The sequence below is a fragment of the Eriocheir sinensis genome, chromosome 8 (assembly GCF_024679095.1).
Source record: "Eriocheir sinensis breed Jianghai 21 chromosome 8, ASM2467909v1, whole genome shotgun sequence".
NCBI classification, from domain to species: Eukaryota; Metazoa; Arthropoda; class Malacostraca; order Decapoda; family Varunidae; genus Eriocheir; species Eriocheir sinensis.
The window spans coordinates 3311448-3335125 of record NC_066516.1 but is presented as its reverse complement, the minus strand read 5'-3'; the positions used below and the strand labels follow the sequence as shown (position 1 = coordinate 3335125).

General features: G+C 42.2%; 1 protein-coding gene across 1 annotated transcript in view; it reads right to left on the bottom strand.

Annotated features, from left to right (window-relative positions):
- LOC126995377 (uncharacterized) overlaps positions 1 to 23678 on the bottom strand; it is a gene marked incomplete at its 5' end in the record, with an annotated part of 56802 nt that overhangs the window by 5656 nt on the left and 27468 nt on the right. Inside the window, 8 exon segments of the mRNA XM_050854883.1 lie at positions 3118 to 3165; positions 3639 to 3724; positions 4688 to 4833; positions 9825 to 9930; positions 14427 to 14545; positions 16146 to 16369; positions 16746 to 16913; positions 18311 to 18434. Coding sequence (XP_050710840.1) covers positions 3118 to 3165; positions 3639 to 3724; positions 4688 to 4833; positions 9825 to 9930; positions 14427 to 14545; positions 16146 to 16369; positions 16746 to 16913; positions 18311 to 18434 — 1021 coding nt within the window.

Sequence of the window (23678 nt, the reverse complement as noted above, 5' to 3'; positions counted from 1 at the left end):
AAAAGACTCTAATTTACTTCTATTCTTAAGTTAACCGAAATAAGAGAGAAATAACTTAAAATGTGTGTTATGGGCCTTTAAAAGCATTTTTTTATTATATAATTATAGAGTTTTTTAATCTACCGATACCGAATCTATACCAATCGGTAGATTTCTGAAAAATCTACCGATCTACCGATACCGATTGGACGCGGCTCGCTACCGACTACCGATACCGGTGGTAGATTTTTTCTACAGAATCCCAGCTCTGCCAGGCTCATAAAATTACCCATGGAAATACTAACACAACCTCTACTAAAGCCTTGTCAAACTATAACTAGGCTCATAACCATAGCTGGGCGTTATCGCAATAAGTTATCGCGATACTTTATCGCTGATAACAAAATTGGGTTATCGGCCATCCGCTACTTATTTAAATATATATCGGTATCTTCATTACTTTTGTAACCAAACTAGCGATAATCGCTACTTTCTTCCGCCTCTCAGAAAAAAAAACATTGTCTCCTCCCTACTGCACATGCGTGGCCCGGGCGCCCGGTGTTGTATGAAAAAACTTCGGGGTATGACATATCTTCGGTGAAGAGATTTCATACTTAGATCATCAACATTAAAAACACCAGTAAATGTCCAGAGAGTTGCCCATCTCACTGCGGTACTTCTCACCCTAACCATGGGTTAGATCTCATAATTCTATACATTTTGAACCCCATATACATGCCTCGCAAAATGATAGAATCGCTGCTAGCGATTTTTGAAAAGTTAAGTGAGTTTTTTGCGGCCGCCTCGGGGCGTCACGGGGGGGACTGGGATACTTTGTTCCCCCGCCTCCAAAATACGATAATACGCCTCCATATTGTACTTAAGGGACGATATACATGTCCCTTAACCATAATATGAAGGCGGAAAAACTTAAAAGTAAACAAAAAGTGGTAAAGGTAGTGAAAAAGCATATTATACGTACGCGCGATGTGTTTTGATGGCGGCCATATTGGGAAATGAGCAGTGTTGCCAACAATCCGGTTAGCGATGGTACGCTAGGTTAGCAATGGTACGCTTAGTTAGCCATTAGCCCACGCATGTGAGACAGGTCCACCATGCGTGGTTATTTTATTTTTTTTAGAACACGCACCTTTACCTTATACTATACCCGGCCCAAACCTTCACAAAAGCCTTTGGGTAAAGGTGCGTGTTCTAAAAAAAAAATAACCACGCGTGGTGGACCTGGTCTCACATGCGTGGGCTACTGGCTAACTAAGCGCATTTAACGCCAACCTAGCGTACCACCGCTAACCGGATCGCTTAACGCTGCTCACATCGCAATGGCGTCGCCATGTAAACACACCCCGCGTATGTATAATATGCCTTTTCACTACCTTTACCACTTTTTCATTACTTTTAAGTTTTTCCGCCTTCATATTATGGTTAAGGGACATGTATTTCGTCCAGTTAAGTACAATGTGGAGGCGTAATATCGTATTTTGGGGGCGCGGAGTGATTTTCAATAATTACCAAAACACTAACTTTTCAAAAATCGCTAGCAGCGATTCTATCATATATATGGGGTTCAAAATGCATAGAATTATGAGATCTAACCCATGGTTAGGGTGAGAAGTACCGCGGTGAGATGGGCAACTCTCTGGACATTTACCAAAACACGAGGTTATTTTTTATGTTAAACTCAAAAATCAATATATCAAAGAGAAAAATCATTTAACTTTGACCAAAAAATGATTATTCACTGCCTCAAATTTGATATTCCATATTCGTTTGTGGGCATGCCATGGTATTGAAGGCACCCGATGTTGTGTTATTTGGTGTCCCATCATCAAAAGCTGGCGCTTTTGTTTACAAACACTGGTCTCTCGTGAACTGCACATGTTCAGACCAGTAAGCGTAGCCCTATACACTCTCACAAAGCTTTTTAACACATTAAGAGTTGTTGGAAGGCAGAATCAGACAAACGGTAACACCATCCTCGCTGTTTCAAGAACAACACTCTGTACATATAAATACAACTCGTATAGAGTGTCGTTCTAGAAACAGCGAGGATGGTGGTAGTGGTACTGGATGTCTGATTCAGCCTTCCAGCAACTCTTAATTACGGTTAAAAAGCTTTGTGAGACTGTACAGGTCTACGCTTGCTGGTCTGAGCATGCTCAGTTCACGAGAGACCAGCGTTTATAAACAAAAGCGCCAGCTCTTGACGGTGGGGACGCCAAATAACACAATACCGGTTAAGGCGTTTCTAGTATTACCGTCCATAGGTACGTGTCAACGTGTGGTTTTCAGGTTTTGTAAGTTTTCTAAAATACAGATAATGAAAATTTTAATTCATCTATGTTTTTTTTATTTGAAATATCAATATAGTATCGTTTTCGCCTATCGGATTTATCCCTAGCTAGTATTGGAATTGTGGATTTATATCAGGTATCGGTTATCGCCTATATTTGTGTCTCTAGTTAACGAATATCGGTTATCACCGATAAGGTTTTCCATTATCAGTTATCGGTTAGCAGAAATAAGGTTTTCTATTATCATGCCCAGCTATGCTCATAACCCTACCCAGTCTACCAAAGCCTTAACTGTCAAACTCACTAAGCTCATAAACCTACCCATGGAAATACTAACACAACCTCTACCAAGGCCTTGTCAAACTATCACTAGGCTCACAAAACTACCCATGGAAATACTACTAAAACAACCACTACCAAAGCAAATATAGCTGTATCTACAAACCCCAAAATGTCTAAGATTAAGGACCTCTACCTCAACTACCTAGATCAAAATATGGGAAAATGAAGGAAAATAAAGGACAAATTAACCCTTAGACAGCAGCAGTATTTTGAAGAGTAGCTCCCCCCCAAAATGAATGGTCTATATAATATAGTCACCACTGACCTTAGGACCGTAGCATAAATATAGTCACGCCACATAATAGATGTTTTAACTAACGTCTATATATAGATTCTACCGCAGTCTGGAAGTGTTGTTATATTTCTGCCATACAAAACTGACTGACTGAATTTTGAACCATCTATATAGAGTTCCACCACCGTCTAAGGGTTAAGTAAGTATAGCGTGTGTACATACTATGCCTTGCCTCCCTCTGTCACCCACCAATTAGAATCATGGGACGGTTCTTGAGTTTGGCCAAGTTCTGCATGCCTGTGGACAGACGGATAGCATGGACGTTATCATCACCTTCATAATAATAATCAATTAAAGTACAGAATAAGAACATTACATACAACAAGGAGGTGGAACAAGGCTTGCGAGTGTTAGAAATAGAGGAAGGCTTAGCACAGCGCCATCAACTCTCCTCTGTACAGGTACAGTAAAATCAAATTAAGTTTTCGTCCATATTTTATCTGTTTAGTATTGAATTTCTCTTTGTGTAAGAGTTATTGATTTCCATTGGCTTTGCGTTACGACCTAGTGCACAAAGTAATGTTGTAAAAGTTTAAATAAGCAATCATCTGGGCTCCAGGAATGGATTAACCCATTTTACATTGACTCCTATGAGGAAAAAAGCTTTGGTTTCCGAACATTTTGAGTGACGAACGACCTTCGGGAACAAATTAAGTTCATGAACCAAGGTTCCACTGTAATACTAATACTAATACCAGTAATCCAGTCACCTGCATGCTGGCGCCTCTTCCTCCCCACAGCTGCCCCAACCACCTCCAGCAGCTCCTCATCAGTGCAGCCGTTCCTTAATGCATCTCTGAGGACAGAAAAAATACTTGTTATTCTGTTGCATTATCTTGACAGAATTATCAATATCGCCCCAGACGTTAATCATTCTCACAGGGTTGTTTTTATACAAAACAACCCTGAGTGGAGGAGGCCAAGCGGACCAAGGGGATGCCCACTAACTCGTGGCCGGGGCAAGTCATTTTTCATGCTGGATAGGACTTGGGAAGGATAGGGCGGCTGCGTGGGAGCTTTCTTGGGGTGACCATTGGGAGTGAAAGCAGTGAGTGAGTGAAGCGACAATCCCCTGGGTATATTCTCCTCATTAGCTAGTTAGGTACAGTAATACCTCAGTTTACGAGTGCCTTACTTTACCAGTGTTTTGATTTATGAGCAAAAGGAAAAAACTAAAAATGCCTTGGTTTATGAGTGGTGACTTGGTATATGAGCATCCTGTTTGTACAAGTCAAAGACACGAGCGTGGGTTCCCTTTGTTTGCCGCAAGACAAGAGCACTCAGAGTGGAAAAAAATGGGAATGGAGTGAGTCCGCATTGTACACTCACAGAGGTAGCACCCACGCGCTCGTGTCCACTTACATGTGTGCTCAAGTGTGCGATCTTTGTGTTTCCAGCAGTACAATGGGCATTCCTTTCGGATTACGAGTTTTTTGGCTTGCGAGCAAAATTCCGGAACGAATTAACCCCTTGACTGCTACAAGATCTCACCAAGCTACAGGAATGGAACAAAAAGTGGCTGCTACAATTCAATGAAGAAAAATGTAAAGTCATGCACCTTGGGAGGGGATATCCAGCATACCAATATCACATGGGAAATACTCCACTATCCACCACATGGGAAACACTCCACTATCCTGCACAGGGGCAGAGAAAGACCTGGGACTGTATGTTACCAGGCTACCAGTGAAAGACAAATCCAAGGTATGACTGTATTATCATTATCATGAGCAAAAGAAGCCCAGCCCGTCACACCAACCTAAGGGAGACTTCCGCCGCCCCGAAGAGACACACTTTGAGGTTGCCGTCGGCCGTGAGTCTCAGTCTGTTACAGGAGCCGCAGAAGTTGTCCGACATGGAGGTGATGAAGCCAACCTGACCCACAAACCCAGGCACCTTGTAGGCCTGGGGGGGGAGGAACAGGCTCTCTCAGTACATGGAAAGTATATTATGGAAGGAAAATTATAAAGCCTCGTTCTATATGCTAACTTATCTATTCTATCTGTTCTAATTCCACATTATCTCTACTCTAATCAGGGCCAATTTACTAAATATATCGTCATCCAGGCACGCACATTTGACATGGCTTTTGCAGGAGTTGTAGGCCTTTCTAGGGGTAGATTTTTAGCCCTGGTGGTAGTCTGACCCTTCCTCTGTACCATGAACATAAAAACACACATTTGACATGGCTTTCGCAGGAGTTGTGGGCCTTTCCAGCAGGGGTGTGGAGTCAGAGTCGGTGGAGTCAGCTACTTTAGGCCAGAGTCAGAGTTGGAGTCAGAGTCGGTAAAAATACCTCCGACTCCAACTCCTTTACAATCATTTATCGTGTAATGTTTTTTTTTTTTTTTTTTTTTTTTTTGCGTGTTGCATATAGCGCATGTAGACTTTCTTGAGCAGCCTCTATGGCAATCCCAGTCCATTACTGCTGTGATATATGATGCTGTAGCTGCTGTATAAGTTGGTAAATAAGTTTGATGAGGTGGATAGAGATGATCTCTTCTTAACTGCAAGAACGAAGGGGCTGAGAGGACATAGGAAGAAACTTAATAAAGGAACCTATTTGAGTGACTTAAAAAAGTATAGTTTTCCACACCGAAGTATTAACACATGGAAACAGCTTGCAGGAACAGGTGGTGGAGGCGAAGTGTCCAACAAATGAAGGAAAGGCTGGATAAATGTAGATGTGGAGACTGGACTATTAGAGCTTAGCTCGGGCCCGGGAGACTACAAATAGGTAAATACATATAGGGTGAGGTGGACATAACTCGTACACGGTCACGAGACGTACAAAGGCTGTCTTGTCAAAGCAAAACATCGAGGAGAGTCTCGCTTCCTACAGAAGAAAGAAAATGGGACACCAACAGCTGACGCAGCCATCTTGTGGTACAAACCTCACGTCTGAAAATGATCGGGAGAGTTTTTAAATTTTCGAGTTGTCTGATGCAATTTTCTCGCCTCATAGTATAGTGTATGGTGATTGTGAATATGTCTTAACTTTGCTGGTGAAGGTTTCCATGGCAAATATGATCATATTGAAAAGATACTTGCAGGGAAAGATATTGTTGTGCTGATTTTTTGTGTTCGTGGGAATCCCGTAAACAAACATGTGTGTAGTTCATGAGTCGTACAGCTGGTGGACGCAAAATGTTATTGTAAGGCCTGGTTACATTTGACGAGCGTAGAAAACCACCAATAAATTACGAATTAAAACACTGTCATCACTTGCAGAATTGGAAGTCCAAACAATCTAAACTGATACCTCAAAGGAAGCCCACAGCCTAAGGATTACCTTAGGCATTTGAGTTTGAGTCTTGGTGCAAAGCCAGATTTATAAGAAATTTATTTATAAAATTGTACGGGCCGTGAACACCTCGTGTACGAGCCGTGACCCCCTGGTCACAAGCTGTACAGCAATTGAAATAAAAATAAAACCTTCCTATGGAGAAAAAATATTCTCTGGAAAAGCCCAATAGATACTCATAGAGGAAGCCCATTTCCTGAGGAGTATTATGCACTCTTTGTTTTGCCTGTTAGGGCAAATACAGATTTTTTAATGAATATTTCCCACTAGTAGTATGGGTTGTGTCCACCTCACCCTACACACACACACACACACACACACGGAGATGGGACCACACGAGCCCAGGCCCTGTAAAACTACAACTAGGTAAATACAACTAGGTAAATACACACTGGCGAAAGCGAGTCCAACTCGTGATCAGGCCGTGGTGAATTACACACACACACACACACACACACATACACACGTACACAGACACATGTACAGACAGACAGTAGCAAGCGCTTTCATACGGAATCATTTACTGTCATAAGACTGGAGTAAGATTATCTTGTGTTACATGTTTTCATTTCTTTTTTATTTTATATTTTTTGTCAAAAACATTAAAACGAAACGACACACAGACAGTAGCAAGCGCTTTCGTACGGAATCGTTTACTGTCATAAATTTGGAGTAAGATTATCTTGTTTTGCATGTTTTCATTTCTTTTTATTTTATATTTTTTATCAAAAACGTTATAACGAAACGACATTAGCTAGTGAATCCTCGGTTTTGCAGACTAATAAGGGGACCTTACTCTCAAGATGCCGAAAGCAATTAAAAACTATGTGCTCTTAGCCATTTCGGTGAAACCTGTGCTATTGTGCTGGACATATTTAAACCCTTTGATAGGGTCTGGCACAAATCTTTGCTTTCCAAACTACCCTTCTACAGTTTCTATCCTTCTCTCTGTACCTTTATCACCAGTTTCCTTTCTGACCGTTCTATTTCTGCTGTAGTAGCCGGTCATTGCTCTTCCCCTAAACCTATTTACAGTGGTGTCCCGCAGGGCTCTGTCCTATCTCCCACTCTCTTTCTGTTGTTCATTAATGATCTTCTTTCCAAAACGAACTGTCCTATCCATTCTTACGCCGATGACTCTACTCTGCATTACTCAACTTCTTTTAATAGAAGACCCACCCAACAGGAACTAAACAATTCCAGGCTGGAGGCTGCAGAACACTTAGCCTCAGACCTTACTATTATTTCCGATTCGGGCAAGAAGAACCTGGTGTCCTTCAATGCCTCAAAAACACAGTTTCTCCACCTATCCACTCGACACAATCTTCCAAACACCTATCCCCTATTCTTCGACAACACTCAGCTATCACCTCCTTGACCACTAAACATCCTCGGTCTATCCTTAACTCAAAATCTCAACTGGAAACTTCATATCTCTTCTCTTACTAAATCAGCTTCCTCGAGGCTGGGCGTTCTGTACCGTCTCCGCCAGTTCTTCTCCCCCGCACAGATGCTTTCCATTTATAGGGGCCTTGTCTGCCCTCGTATATGGTATGCATCCCATGTGTGGGGGGGCTCCACTCACACAGCTCTCCTGGACAGAGTGGAGTCTAAGGCTCTTCGTCTCGTCAGCTCTCCTCCTCTTACTGATAGTCTTCTACCTCTTAAATTCCACCGCCATGTTGCCTCTCTTTCTATCTTCTATCGATATTTTCATGCTGACTGCTCTTCTGAACTTGCTAACTGCATGCCACCCCCCCCTCCCGCAGCCCCACTGCACACAACTTTCTACTCATGGTCATCCCTATACTATCCAAACCCCTTATGCAAGAGTTAACCAGCACCTCTAGTCTTTCATCCCCTTCACTGGTAAACTCTGAAACAGCCTTCCTTCGTCTGTATTTCCTCCTGCTTATGACTTGACCTCTTTCAAGAAGAGCGTATCAAGACACCTCTCCATCCGAAATTGACCTCTCTTTTGGCTACTCTATTCTTATCTTTTATGGGAGTGGCGAGTAGCGGGCTTTTTTTGTTTGTTTTGTCCCCTTTTTGTTGCCCTTGAGCTGTGTCCTCTGATGTAAATATATATATATATATATATGTATATGTATATATATATATATATATATATATATATATATATATATATATATATATATATATATATATATATATATATATATATATATATATATATATATATAAAAAGTGTATTTAACTTAGATGTAAATACATGCAAAAATATTGATAGATGGGTACTGTACCTCCAGTGATATAATGTTGCCTTGACTGACTGACCGTTCCTGTGGGCTTCCCAAAAGTTCGCCTGTTTCAAAATAATAAAAGAGAATACCTGAGCAACTTAGAATAATATACTCTTGTTAAATTTGGAAAAAAAACTAATAAATTAATAACGTACGTACTTATCTGATACCAGAGTGCTTCAAATTTTTGTGATTATGTGGTGTGTGTGTGTGTGTGTGTGTGTGTGTGTGTGTGTGTGTGTGTGTGTGTGTGTGTGTGTGTGTAATTCGCCTCATGGTCTGCTGCGGGTCTCTCGAGACAGCCAGCCGTTCCCCTACGAAAGGAGCTCAGAGCTCAGTGACTGATCTTTGGGTAGGGCTGTGACCACTCACACACAACACACCACGACAATGAGGTCACAACTCCTCAGCTTACGTTGCGTACCTACTCATTGCTAGGTGAACAGGGGCTACACATGAAAGAAGATAAAACCCAACTTAGCTTCGCCCGGTCGGGGAATCGAACCCCGGTCCTTCTGGTTGTAAGGCAGACGCTCTACCCACTGACCTGCCGTGTGTGTGTGTGTGTGTGTGTGTGTGTGTGTGTGTGTGTGTGTGTGCTATTTGTGGAAGAGGCACCATTTTGAAACTTAGCGTACTGGTGTGCGGGTGACAGCCCCAAGTTTCATAAACGTTGTAATGCGTTATTCTAAACACTCTAATGACACTCACAAACACTTTGCATTTTCCATCACACTTAGGTCCTGGAGTGATAGATAAGACTTTGTGGTGTAAATACATCCTTCATTTGAATAGGAACCACAAGAAGGAAATTCTTTCAACAGGTTGTCTGATAACAACATACAAATTGTAGTTGAGACAGAGTGTGCAGACTTAACAAAACTGGCAACCATGGTTTGAACTAAAGTAACCGAGAGATTGGAAATCAGATAAAGTTAGGAGGGCGAGATGGCTAGCTATTGCAGTTACCGTGTGCGGTCGTTTCAAAAATGACTATCTGGCTGGGGCCATCAAGGAGAATCTCAAGTGAGTCTACCATTGCTACAGGCAGCAACTAAAAAAAAAAAAAAATGCATTAGAAGGGGAGGAGGGCCGGAGTCGGAGTCGCAACCTTAAAATTTCCTGGAGTTGGAGTCGGAAATTTTTAACTCCGGCTCCACACCCCTGCTTTCCAGGGGTAGTTTAATGGCCCTGGTGGTAGTCTGACCTTTCCTTTGCACCATGAACCTAAAAACACACATTTGACAAGGTGTACCCAGTGTACACACACCACACCTTCCCTGCCCCCTAACAAAGTCCACCAGAGTACGCTAACACTGGCTCCCCACCTTGGAAGTATCATTGGGCTTGTCCGAGATCTTGGCCAGTGAGGGGAAGGCTTGCTGGAGCTGGGTCACCATCTCCCTGTAGCTCACCATCTTCTTGTCCACCCACCTGCAAGACACGACAATTATATATACTACAGATGACCTTCCATATAACACTCTTTACCTGACTCCTTCACACTCACACAGACACACACACACACACACACACAAACACACACACACACACACACACACACACAAACACACACACACGGGCGGTGGCTGAGTGGTTAGAGTGACGGCCCTGCGTTCAGGAGCTCCAGGAGGGATGCAGGTTCGAATCCTGGCCGCCGCACAGCTGAGGTTTTTCAGTCACCGCCGAGTGGCCTAAGACTACCCACATGCTGGCCTGAAAACCACCCATCAACCTGGGCTCTAGATAACCTCTCCAAAGAGAGGCTCAAAGATGAGTTCAGGGGGGCAGCATGAGCCAACATAAGATGGCGCCACTATAAACACTCGCCTGCGCCAGAACGGGCTGGGCCGACCATCAGGCCCCACCGGGAAGAAGCCTACCGGCGCAATAGGCCAAGACATAAAAAAATAAATAAATAAATAAAAATAAATAAATAAAAAAAACATGTTCTATAAATACAGGACAAGTGCCCTTAGAATGGAAAAGAGCGAATATTGTACCAATTTATAAAAGTGGAGATAAAACTGAGCCATTAAATTAAAGACCAGTTTCTTTGACAAGTGTAATGTGCAAGATTTGTGAAAGTATAATAAAAAACAATGGGTCAAACATTTAAAAAAGGAAAACATGATAAATGAAGGACAGTTTGGATTTAGAAAAGGGAAATTGTGTGTCACTAACTTACTATGTTTCTACTCAAGAGCAATAGATGTGGTGCAAGAGAGAGAAGGATGGGCTGATTGTGTATATCTCGATTTGAAAAAAGCTTTTGACAAGGTTCTTCACAAAAGGTTAATCTGGAAACTACAGCAGTGGGGAGGAATGGGTGGAAAGTTATCAAGTGGATGAAGGATTACTTAACGGGAAGAAAATGAGGACAGTGATTAGAGAGGAGAAATCAAATTGGAGGAGAGTAGAGCGAAGGCTTAGTTCTGGCACCAATAATGTTCATAATATATATAAATGATATGCCAAAGGGTATAAAAGTTATATGAGCCCTTTTGCAGATGATGCAAAGTTAATAAGAAATGTGAGGATGGAGGAAGATTGTGAGGAGCTGCAAAAAGACCTGGACAGAGTATAGATGGAGCCAGTTGTGGGAGATGGAATTTAATGCAAACAAGTGCCATGTTATGGAAATGGGGAAAAGTAAAAAAAAGACCAAGGAAAACATACAGGATGGGAGAAGAAAACTTAAAGGTGGTACATGAAGAAAAAGATTTGGAATTAACGATGCAAGACACACTATCCCCAGAAAAGCACATAAACAAGCTGTTTGGAGAAACCTACAAGATGATGCAAAATATAAGGGTAGCATTCCATTTTAAGGACAAAGAAATTATGAAGAAAATAATAACAACAATGATAAGACCAAAGCTTGAATAAGCTGCAGTTGTGTGGTCGTCTCACAAAACGAAGGATATAAAAAAGTTTTGAGTGACCTAAAAAAGTATAGTTTTCCACATAGAAGTGTTAACACATGGAACAGCTTGCGGGAAGAGGTGGTGGAGGCAAATAGTGTCCAACAAATGAAGGAAAGGCTGAAAGAATGTAGATATGGAGACAGGACTATTAGAGCTTAGCTCAGGCCTGGTAGACTACAAATAGGTAAATACACACACACACACACACACACACACACACACACACACACACACACACACTAAAAACAATATCCCACCAGTCCCAAATTAATAAATCTCACTGAACTGTCTCCCTTTTGTTTGAATTTCTTTGATAACTGTCTTGTTAAACCCTTGACTGTGGATTTCCTACCAGAAGACATCACCAAGCTACAGGAATGGAACAAAAAGTGTCTGCTACAATTCAATGAAGAAAAATGTAAAGTCCTGCACCTTGGGAGGGGATAGATATCCAGCACACCAATACCACATGGGAAACACTCCACTATCCACCACAGAGGCAGAGAAAAACCTGCGAGTATATGTTACCAGGGTACCAGCGAAGGCCAAATCCATCCCAATCGCAGCGGACAGGTTAAATATAGAGACTTTACTGTACAATGCAGTCATAAGATAGGAGAGTTTGGCCTCTTTGAGTCTCTTGGGTTATCATTCCTTGATGCCCTTTGCCTTTTTCCTATAATAAATAATAATATATCCCCATATAACGGACACTTATAACGGACAAGGTTATCAGAGGGGGTCAGAAATAAACCAACCAATAATTTTTTTTTTTTACAAACATGGCCAATGCAATATAATAATAATGCCTAACTCACTCGCCCTCCCTCTCTTTTATTGTCATCCTTCAATTTTTGTAGTCTTTTTCAGCCCACCTGATAAAATATTTTCCTCCTCATGGTTCCCATTCAAATGAAGAACATATTTACACCACAAGATTTTTTTTTTTTTTTTTTTTTTACATTGCAGCCTATTGCGCCGGTAGGCTTCTTCCAGGTGGATCCTGATGTCAAAGGCTTCTTTCTTTCCGGTGAGTTGATGGTCGACCCCAGCCCGTTCTCGCAGGCTGTGTGTTATAGTGGCGCCATCTTGCATTGGTGGCTCATGCTGCCAGAGCTCATCATCTTTGATACGAATAGAAGTCGGAGTTGATAGGTCTTCTTGTGACAGCATGTGTGGGTGGTTTAAGCCACTCGTGAGGCGGAAATCCCAGCTTGGTGGCACCGGGCGGGAATTGAACGGGGAACTGAACGGCACGTTACTGGTGCACTTTGACACCTTCCCCCCCTAGTCTTATGCATCAATCCAAGACGTAAATGTAGTAGAAAAAAGCTAAGGGCCGCTTTCACAGTCGTTTTGTTTGTTTTGATCATTACTAACGGTGGCGATCGCCGCTATAGTATTTCCACGTAAAACTGGCCGATGGGGTAGTGGCGGCTGCGGAGTTAGCCTAGCCCCGCACCTTGCCACACACACTCAACACCTCTTGCTTCCTCTGCAGCCGCCACTACCCCATAGGCCAGTTTCACGTGGAAAACTATAGAGTCGATCGCCGCCATTGGTAACAATCAAAACAAACAAAGTGACTGTGAAAGCGGCCCTATGTGTTTGTGAACGTCAGTACTAACACAGCTTAGGGGGTCGCCCGGTAGGTATGTTAAGTTAGAATAGGATAGGTTTGGAAAGTTTAAATTTATTCGCCACGCGATGTGGAGCGGCGAAAATACGATGGAAATACATCAGTACTGACTCAGCTTAATAAGGGTCGCCCATTCGGTATGTCAAGCTCTAATAAGATAGGTTTGGTTAGTTTAAACTTATTCGGCACACGTGTGGAGCAGTGGGAATACTGTGGAAAAACATTGTGCAAGACGAGACAGGGCGGCGGTGTTGTGAGAAATACCTCTTTGCAGAAATGTCACTCTTCTGTCCACCACACATGCACACTGGGGGAATACACAGCAATAAAAACATTAATTTGCCTGGTTTTGTTTAGCTTGTGATCTTTGTAAGCGGTGAGTAAACTATAGAAACAGTAAGGAAATTGAACCTCTCTCTGCAAGCAATTTCGTGGCTGCTGCGGCAGGAGGTGACAGGCATTGAAAAGTCAATCATTTAATGATTTGTGACAGAAACAGTTAGCGGATTATTTCATAAGAATGAAAACTATCATAAACATAAACAAAAAAACAAAAGTTTCGTCTGCTAGAGCGAGATAGACGCACATGTAAAATTTTACCCGTACTAGTAACAAAACAATATGCTCCCCCCCACCCCCCCACCCCCGCCACAGGGCCCCACTGACAACCTGGAAGCCTCGCAGTCCATCCCCAAGTGTGCTGAGTGGCTACATAGACAACGTGCAGACAACATACACAATAAAAAAATAAATAAATAAAGACCTACGTTTATTAGGTCCGTTGGAATTTTTGTATTTTTGAATATATGCCTCTTATAACGGACTTTCAGCATTAACGGACTAAGGTTCCCCCAATTAGTCCGTTATATCGAGGGTTTACTGTAATAATAATAAGAAGAAGAACAAGAACAAAAACAAAAACTAGAAGAACAAGAAATAAAAGAAAAAAGAGAAGGAGAAGAAGGAGAATAACCAGAAGAATAAGAAAAAGAACTTGAACAAGCAATAAAAGAAGAAAAAGAACAAAAACAAGAAATAAAAAAGAAGCAGAACAAGAAATAAAAGGAGAAGAACAATAACATGAAATAAAAGGAAGAGAAGAAGAACAAGAACAAGAAATAAAAGAAGGAGAAAAAGCAGAAGAGCGAGAACAAGAAATAGAAAAAGGAGAAGCAGAAACAGAAGAAGCAGAAGAAGAAAAAGAAGAAGACAGTAATCAATAGGGGGACTGTGTTCGGTTGGGTCCATAGCGATTTTTTTCCTCTATCTAAAATAAATAAATAAAATAAAATAAAATAAAAGATAAATTAATAAATAAATAAATAAATAAACAGCACTAGCCCTCCTCCCTGACCCTGACTGACCTGTTCCCATCGAAGGGCATGTACTCTATGAAGCGCACGTCCACGTTCTTGTACCGGGTCAGCTCCAGGAAGGCCGGCAGCTCTTCCTCGTTCTTGCCGCGCATCACCACGCAGTTGATCTATGGGGGGAAGGGGGTGAGGAGGAGAAGAGGGGTGAGTGGGGTTGCATTTTTTTTTGTTGTTGTTTTTTACAGCAAGGGAGACTGTTCATTGGCGATCTAACCTTACAGGAGATAATGGGGAAGACTTTAAACAGAGGAGGAGGAGGAGGAGGAGGATTTGGCAGGGGACAGAAACAGATGGAAGTATGTCATTGGCCGTCTAACCTCACATGAGACTCTAGGCCCGTCCAGACCGGGGTTCATGTTGCGCAATGTATGGCGCAACTCCTGTTGCCTGAAGTGTTGCGAGAGTGGCAGTTTGTCCACACTGTACCTGGCCTGTTACGCATCAGTCACTGACAGAGAGCCACACAGGATGGATGGTGCTGAGCAGGAGGGCATTTTATGGACTATCGTTGTGTTAGCATGCGCAAAAAAGATGAATCTCGGGGGCTTCATAAATTTCCTTCACTCGCTAATCCCGAGGCACTGAGGAGTGAGGCCTGGGTGAGGCCCTGATCTCAGTGCAGCCACTGTCTTTATATCCACCCACCCACACTCATGCCCACACCCACATTCTTGTCATTCGTCACAGCAAACCCTGTTTTTTTTCCCTCTTATTCCTTTTCCCAGGGGTGGAGCCTGAGGCTGGTTCAGGTCAGAGGCCCTTTTCATATATATGTATATATTTCTCATATTTTGTTTTTGTACATGTTTCAAAACAAACAATAGTAATTACTGTCATGTACAGGCAAGTGTTTAATTCATATTGATAGGACTGAGTTGTTGTTATACTGTATCATATTTTTTTATTGTAATCATAAAGAGGTAAATTTGATTACAAACTTGATCAATATAGTAGATAATGAAAACATTTTACTGTATAATTTACATATTCAACCCAGGTGTACAAATGACCTAGTCAGCAGATACATGAAATCAATGGCATCAATTTATTTTATAACTCTATCTCATGTCTGTATGAATATTTTGATAATTATTGCATATATTTCCATAACAAACTCAGTATAATGTTATTGGAGCAAAGGAGACCGAACACCTATTTACTAATGAAAGTTCACAAGTCAGGTTCAGCAGGGTGCTGCTCCCTGAGTTAACATTACATAACCGAGGCTGATTCAGCCTGACTGAGCCTCTCAGACATTTTAAACAAGCAGCAACAATCCTTCCTTGGTGACAGCTTGTCAGCTACTGTCGTTTGTCACACCGCTCATTAAACAGATGAGGAGGAGGAGGAGGAGCATTTGGCAGGCAACAAAAACAGTTGGAAGTGTGTCATTGGCCGTCAATCCTCATATGAGACTATGAGGAAGACTTTACACAGATGAGGAGGAGGAGAAGGAGGATTTGGCAGCACTGGGCATAGGAGAGGCTGAGGCAGGGGAGATAAACAGTTGGAAGTGTATCATTGGCTGTCTAACCTCACAAGATACTATGGGAAAAGACATTTAACAGATGAGGATAAGGAAGATAAGGAGGAGGAGGAGGATTTGGCAGGGGACAGAAACAGATGAAAGCATGTCACTGGCTGTCTAACCTCACAAGAGACTATTGGGAAAGACATTAAACAGATAAGGATGAGGAGGAGCATATTTACCTTGACGGGTGCGTAGCCAAGGTCGAGGGCTACATCGATGCCCTCCATGACCCTGTCCCAGCCCCGGCGCCGAGTGATCAGCTCAAACTTCTGCGGGATGAGTGTGTCCAGAGAGACGTTGAGGTGCGTGAGGCCGGCCAGCTGCAGGTCCCTCAATCGCCTCTTGAGAAGCAGCCCGTTGGTGGTCAGGCCAAGCTGCTTCACGCCCAGCCCAGCCAGGGACTCTATGAGGGGCAGCAAACACACACACTTAGATAAGACTTTTAACCCATTGACTGCAGATTTCCTACAAGACCTCACCAAGCAACAGGAATGGAACAAAAAGTGACTGCTACAATTCAATGAAGAAAAATGTAAAGTCATGCACCTTGGGAGGGGATATCCAGCATACCAATACCACATGGGAAACACTCCACTATCCACCAGAGGCAGAGAGAGACCTGGGAGTATATGTTACCAGGCTACTAGTGAAGGCCAAATCCGTGCCAATCGCAGCGGACGGGTTCAAAACACAGCCACTTGCTCGCTCCTACCTGCTAATAGCTATAAACAGTTACAAGCAGCAAAAGTTAGGTTAGCTTTGATAATACATTAGCTTACCGACAATGCTGGTGAGGTCCTTCCTGACCATAGGCTCCCCCCCCGTCAGCCTGATCTTGTCCACCCCCTCGGACACGAAGAGCCGTGCTATCCTGATGATCTCCGGGGCGCTGAGCAGGTTGTCCTTTGGGGTCAGGTTCACACCCTCCGCAGGCATGCAGTACTGGCCTGGAAGAGGAGATAAAGAGCCTCAGAGTGTGGGTATTAGGTCCACAGTATTAAATGTATCTCCTATCACGACTATTTTTACAGTTTCGCATGCGATTGGCACGGATTTGGCCTTCACTGGTAGCCAAATTTGTGACTTTATCGTGTAGCAGTGACGGGCCAAATTTGTGGCTTTACCTTGTAGCAGCGATGGGCCAAATTTGTGCCATGATATAAACCCCAAAAAATAGATGATACATAAACTGATCACAAATGCATTGATATATATTATGAAATGGTTTGTGTGAGTGATGATTTTTTCTCATTTTTCTCGCTTAAAGGGACCATTAAGAAACATGATCCCCACTGCTACCAGGTTAAGCAGGTTTTCGTGGATGAGTTTCCTGTTCAAGATGTAAATGTTGTGTAAAACTATCACCAGGATCAGAAAACAGGCCATAGAAGAAGCCCCAACAACTTCTAACAAAGGCTTTTCAAACAGGCCACGGAGAACGTTAAGCGGATTTTCGAGGGTGATTTCCCATTCAAGATGCAGAAGTCGTGTACAATTCTCACCAGGATCAGAAAAACAGTCCACAGAAGCCCCAGTAACTTCTCCTAATAGAGGATTTTCAAATAGGCAAACTGAGGGATTGATACAATTAAGAATACGGGATTTATTGTCATTATTACTTAGCTCTCTTGAGAAATACAAATCACACACACACACTCTTGCTAAACCTTTGATGAAAAATAAATAGATAAATAAATGAATAAAAAGTAAAATGAGTTGGTAATAGTTGTGGTGGGAGCTGAAAACATCTTGAAAATACAGGCTCTAGTTCCTTAACCCATAAACTGCACAATTGAGATTCAGGAATAGCAAAAAAATAACCTGCTGGAAAACAATTTCTAGTATTACAACACCCAAGAGAGACATGTTGAGCACCAAATAGTGTAAAAGAAAATTAATAATAATTCACCTAATGTGACAATGTTGGCTGGATAAAGGTTGAGGATATGAGGCGACCTTGGGAGCGCTGGTAGTGACGGGGTAGATAGGACGGTGGCAGAGGGAAGATGACACATGGCACAGTCACGTCTGAACATTATACTGCAACTAATTATTCATTCCAGTTACAACAAACAAAATAGATTACAGGAAACATCACTTTGTCAATTTCCAGTAACATTTGCTTGCATTTTTATTTTTAGCACATTCACCTTTCAGATCACCTATTTTATTTTTCCTTACCCTAAACCATTTACAATCTACCTCACACTGTGCTTTTCAGTATTCTTTCAGTGCTCCGATAAATGAAAAAAGGAACGAGGGGCCACAAGAGAGGTCAATTTTGGGTGGCGAGGTGTCTAAAAAATAAACCACAATCTATAAAAAAAAAGCACAGTATACTCACATCTCAGGTTGCATTTTTCTGTGAGGGAGATTCTGAAGTAGGAATGTTCCCGCCCAAAGCTGTCGGTGAGGAAGGCAGAGAACGGCAGTGGCTTGAGTGCTCTGAGGGCCTCCACACGACTTGCCTGGAGGGGGAGGAAGAGAGGCCAATCAAACAAGGGGAAGGGAGGAATTAACCCCTTGACTTCAAATTTCCTACCAGAAGACCTCACCAAGCTACAGGAATGGAACAAAAAGTGGCTGCAACAATTCAGTGAAGAAAAATGTAAAGTCCTGCGCCTTGGGAGGGGATATCCAGTCTACCAATACCACATGGGAAAGTCCACTATCCACCACAGAGGCAGAGAAAGACCTGGGACTATATGTTACCAGGCTACCAGTGAAAGCCAAATCCATGCCAATCGCAGCGGACGGATTAATGCCCTTTCATGGATCTCAACAACAACAATAATACAAGTAATAATAATAATAATAATAATGATGATGACACCCTCACAACCTTATCAGTCATATCTTGCATATTAATTTATTACTTGCATGTCACTGTTTGTCATGGCTTGTTATCAGCAGCTGTGATACTATGGTCCTAAAAACTCCTATTAAACAATGAGATGGCAAATATTAGCTTACCCTACTAACACTGTATTATAACACTAACTTAGTATGGGATGGCAAACATTAGCTTATTACCAATGTATTATAACACTAACTTAGTATGGGATGGCAAACATTAGCTTATTACCAATGTATTATAACACTAACTTAGTATGGGACAGCAAACATTAGCTTATTACCAATGTATTATAACACTAACTTAGTATGGGATGGCAAACATTAGCTTATTACCAATGTATTATAACACTAACTTAGTATGGGACGGCAAACATTAGCTTATTACCAATGTATTATAACACTAACTTAGTATGGGACAGCAAACATTAGCTTATTACCAATGTATTATAACACTAACTTAGTATGGGACGGCAAACATTAGCTTATTACCAATGTATTATAACACTAACTTAGTATGGGATGGCAAACATTAGCTTATTACCAATGTATTATAACACTAACTTAGTATGGGACAGCAAACATTAGCTTACTACCAATGTATTATCACACTAACTTAGTATGGGATGGCAAACATTAGCTTATTGCCAATGTATTATCACACTAACTCAGTATGGGACAGCAAACATTAGCTTACTACCAATGTATTATAACACTAACTTAGTATGGGACGGCAAACATTAGCTTACTACCAATGTATTATCACACTAACTTAGTATGGGACGGCAAACATTAGCTTACTACCAATGTATTATAACACTGACTTAGTATGGGACGGCAAACATTAGCTTACTACCAATGTATTATCACACTAACTTAGTGTGAGACGGCAAACATTAGCTTACTACCAATGTATTATCACACTAACTTAGTATGGGACGGCAAACATTAGCTTACTACCAATGTATTATCACACTAACTTAGTATGGGACGGCAAACATTAGCTTACTACCAATGTATTATCACACTAACTTAGTGTGAGACGGCAAACATTAGCTTACTACCAATGTATTATCACACTAACTTAGTATGGGACGGCAAACATTAGCGTACTAACACTGTATTATCACACTAACTTAGTATGGGATGGCAGACATTAGCTTACTACCAATGTATTATCACACTAACTTAGTATGGGACGGCAAACATTAGCTTACTAACACTGTATTATACCACTAACTTAGTATGGGATGGCAAACACTAGCTTACTACTTATGTATTATCACACTAACTTATTATGGGACAGCAGACATTAGCTTTCTACCAATGTATTATCCCACTAACTTAGTATGGGACAGCAAACATTAGCTTACTACCTATGTATTATCACACTAACTTAGTATGGGACGGCAAACATTAGCTTACTACCTATGTATTATCACACTAACTTAGTATGGGATGGCAGACATTAGCTTACTACCAATGTATTATAACACTGACTTTCTATGGGAGTGGAGGAGAGAAGAGCCCTGGAGGAGGAGGAGGAGGAGGCTGTGGTCCATATTCTTATACATATCGGGCTCCCACTACCACTGTTTCCCACGGTCACAGAGAAGATCTACCAGGTTTTCATGGGTGATTTTCCCGTTCAAGGTGCAGGCGTCGTATAAGACTATCACTACCAGGGGTGTGGAGTCGGAGTTAAAATTTTCCGACTCCGATTCCGGGAAACTTTAAAGTTGCGACTCCGACTCCGACTCCGGCCCCCATGCCCCTACCCCTCTATCGCAATTTTTTTTTCCTTTTTATTTTAGATGCTACCTGTAGTGCCGGTAGACTCTCTTGAGGTCCTTTCTCTTACATGTATTTACATCCAAGTTACATGTACTCTATATAGGCAACATCTAGATAATGTAAAAGAAAAAAAACTTCACAACTACATCACACAATAAATGATCATGTTCAGGAGTCGGAGTCGGGGGTATTTTTACCGACTCCGACTCCACACCCCAGATCACTACCATCACAGGGGGAAGAAGAGGAAGAGGAGGAAAATGCTGTGAATCTCCTAACCCAGAGCCAACACCCCCTACAGAGCCCAACACCTCACCTTACTGGAGGAAGAGGAAGAAGAGAAGGGGGAATAAGAGGAAGAGGAGGAGGAGGAGGAAAATGCTGTGAATCTTCTAACCCAGAGCCAACACCCCCCACAGAGCCCAACACCTCACCTTGCTGGAGGAAGAGGAAGAGGAGGAGGAAACAGAGGAAGAGGAGGGGGAAGAAGCAGAAGAGGAGGAGGAAGATGCTGTGAATCTCCTAACCCAGAGCCCCCCCCCCCCCTCACACACACACACAAAGAGCCCAACACCTCACCTTGCTGGAGGAAGAGGAAGAGGAGGAGGAAACAGAGGAAGAGGAGGGTAAAATTCTAGTGTTTGCCCATACTCCCCCCTCCCCCAAAGAGGAGGGGGGAAGAAGAGGAAGAGGAGGATTTACAAAGAAAATCAGATCACACAGACCTCATGGTCCAGACTAGGTGGTCTGTCCTTAAACCTAAGTGATTCTACATTTATCAGATGGCTCCAAAACTTTGCATTTCAACTCTAATTAATATTAAGTTGAAGGAAGTGTCAGTCGAGCTTGTCTTTAAAGGAGTCAATCGTGTTACACTGGACCATTGAAGGTGGGAGCTTATTCCATTCTCGCACTACAACATTGGTGAAGAAAAATTTGGTGCAGTCTGAATTTACTTGCCTACATTTGAGTTTTGTGCCATTATTCCTCATTTGCAAAGTGTCATTGATCATAAACAATTTTGATTTGTCCACATTCGTGAATCCATTAAGTATTTTAAAACATTCGATCAGTTTTCCTCAGAGGCAACGTTTCTCAAGAGAAAACATATTAAGGGTGGAAAGCCTATTGTCATGGGTTTGTTGCATGAGGAAGGGATCATTTTTGTTGCCTGATGTTGAGCACCTTCTAATTTAGCAATGTCCTTTTCATGGTGGGGAGACAAAAACTGTACCGCATATTACAAGTGGGGTCTGACTAAACTTCTGTAGAGCGGAAGTATTACTTCTTTATTTTTTAATAAAAAGTTTCTTTTAATAAAGCCCAACATTTTGTTCGCTATACATATTTGCTGCATCGATGCATTGCTGTGAGAATTTGAGGTTTGACGCGATTTTGACACCCAGGTCCTTGACGCATTGAACGTTTTTGAGTATGACGCCGCGCATTTCGTAATCGAACTTATTATTTCTTGATCCAACTTGAAGTACCTGGCACTTGTCTACATTAAAGGGCATCTCCCATCTATCAGACCAAGCTGAAATTTTATGCAAATCCTCTTGGAGGAAGAGGAGGGGGAAGAAGAGGAGAATCTCCTAACACCCCACAAAGAAGAAGAATCAACACCCCCCACAAAGCCCAACACCTCACCTTGCTGTGGGAGAGACGAGCCTTGGAGGAAGAGGAAGAGGAGGAAGAGGAGGAGGTTGTGAATCTTCGAGCCCAGAGACAGCCTCCCCCTACCACATGCCTCCCGCAGAGCCCCATCTTATCCACTTCTTCTTCTTGGGTGTTTTGGTCACGTAGTAGTAGTCGGTCGGGAGTTTACCCTTTGTAACGGCACTCCCTGATGTGTCTTTAATGTCTGGGTCTATTGTTTTCCTCTTTTTCTTTCGTTCTTTTTTCTCTTATTGTCCAAAACTTCTGTACTGTTACTTTTGTTTCTTCGGTGTGGTCATTTTCAAATAATTTTTTTCCAATGGTGTCGCCTCTTTTTCCTCTGCATAGGCCGAGCACCACAGCAGGAAGTGGCTCATATGTTCTTCTTCAGCTCCATACATGTCACACTTGGTTTCTTCTTGCCGGTGTCTATTCCTGCAGCTTCGTCGTGTTAGATCTGCTGAACAGCAATTCTGAGGCTTTGTTGTTGGTGTATATCTCCTCGTGCCCTCCCATCTCTTGTCTCCATTTTCTATATATCTTAAGGCTTGATTTTTCATCTATTTGCCTCTTCCACTCTCTTGTATCCAGCTCTCTCATGAGTCATGATGAGACTTGTTTACTCTCTTCCTCTTCTTCTTCTTTTGAGCTGACGACTTGCGAGTTGAGAGCAATCCCAAGACACCTATGACATCAAGATCAAGGTCAAGATCAGCTGTAGGGTGGGGAAATTTTCAGGTATATATATATTATATATATATATATTTTTTTTTTTTTTTTACGTGTACGCCTATAGCGCCGGTAGGCTCTCTTGAGGGGGCCTGGATGGTAGTCGGCCCCAGCCCGTCATGGCGCAGGCAAGTGTTTATAGTGGCGCCATCTTATCTTGCAGCCTTTGAGTGAAAGAAACTAGGAGCCGGACAGTTTGAATGTATTCAACCAGATATGGGAAGAAGAGAGAGTGCCGATTAAATGGAATGAGTGCAGTGACTCTGGGTGGACATATAAGAGTAAGCAGGAGTTAAAGAACTACAAGCCAATCTCTCTGGTAAACTCAATAGGAAAAATCTTTAGTGCTGTGCTGAACCCCCCCACATGTATGATGCGCTGGTAAAACTAGAGAAGTACAACAGTTTCCTTCCTTCCCTCTCACACTACCATGACGGTCGCGACTGACGTAAATATTTACGAAAAGAAAATATCACAAGAACAAGTGATTTGCGCGGGCAAAACAATACGGCAATGTGTTGTATGGACACTAAACCCTTCACAGAGCACCAAGGCATTCGTGGCTGTGAGTTGGCTTCTCATGTGGGCGGAACTTATTAGTAGGAGGTCGCTGAAGAATAAAACATGTATTTTGTAGTCCAAAACAAGACTATCGTAATATACATGCACATATTAGG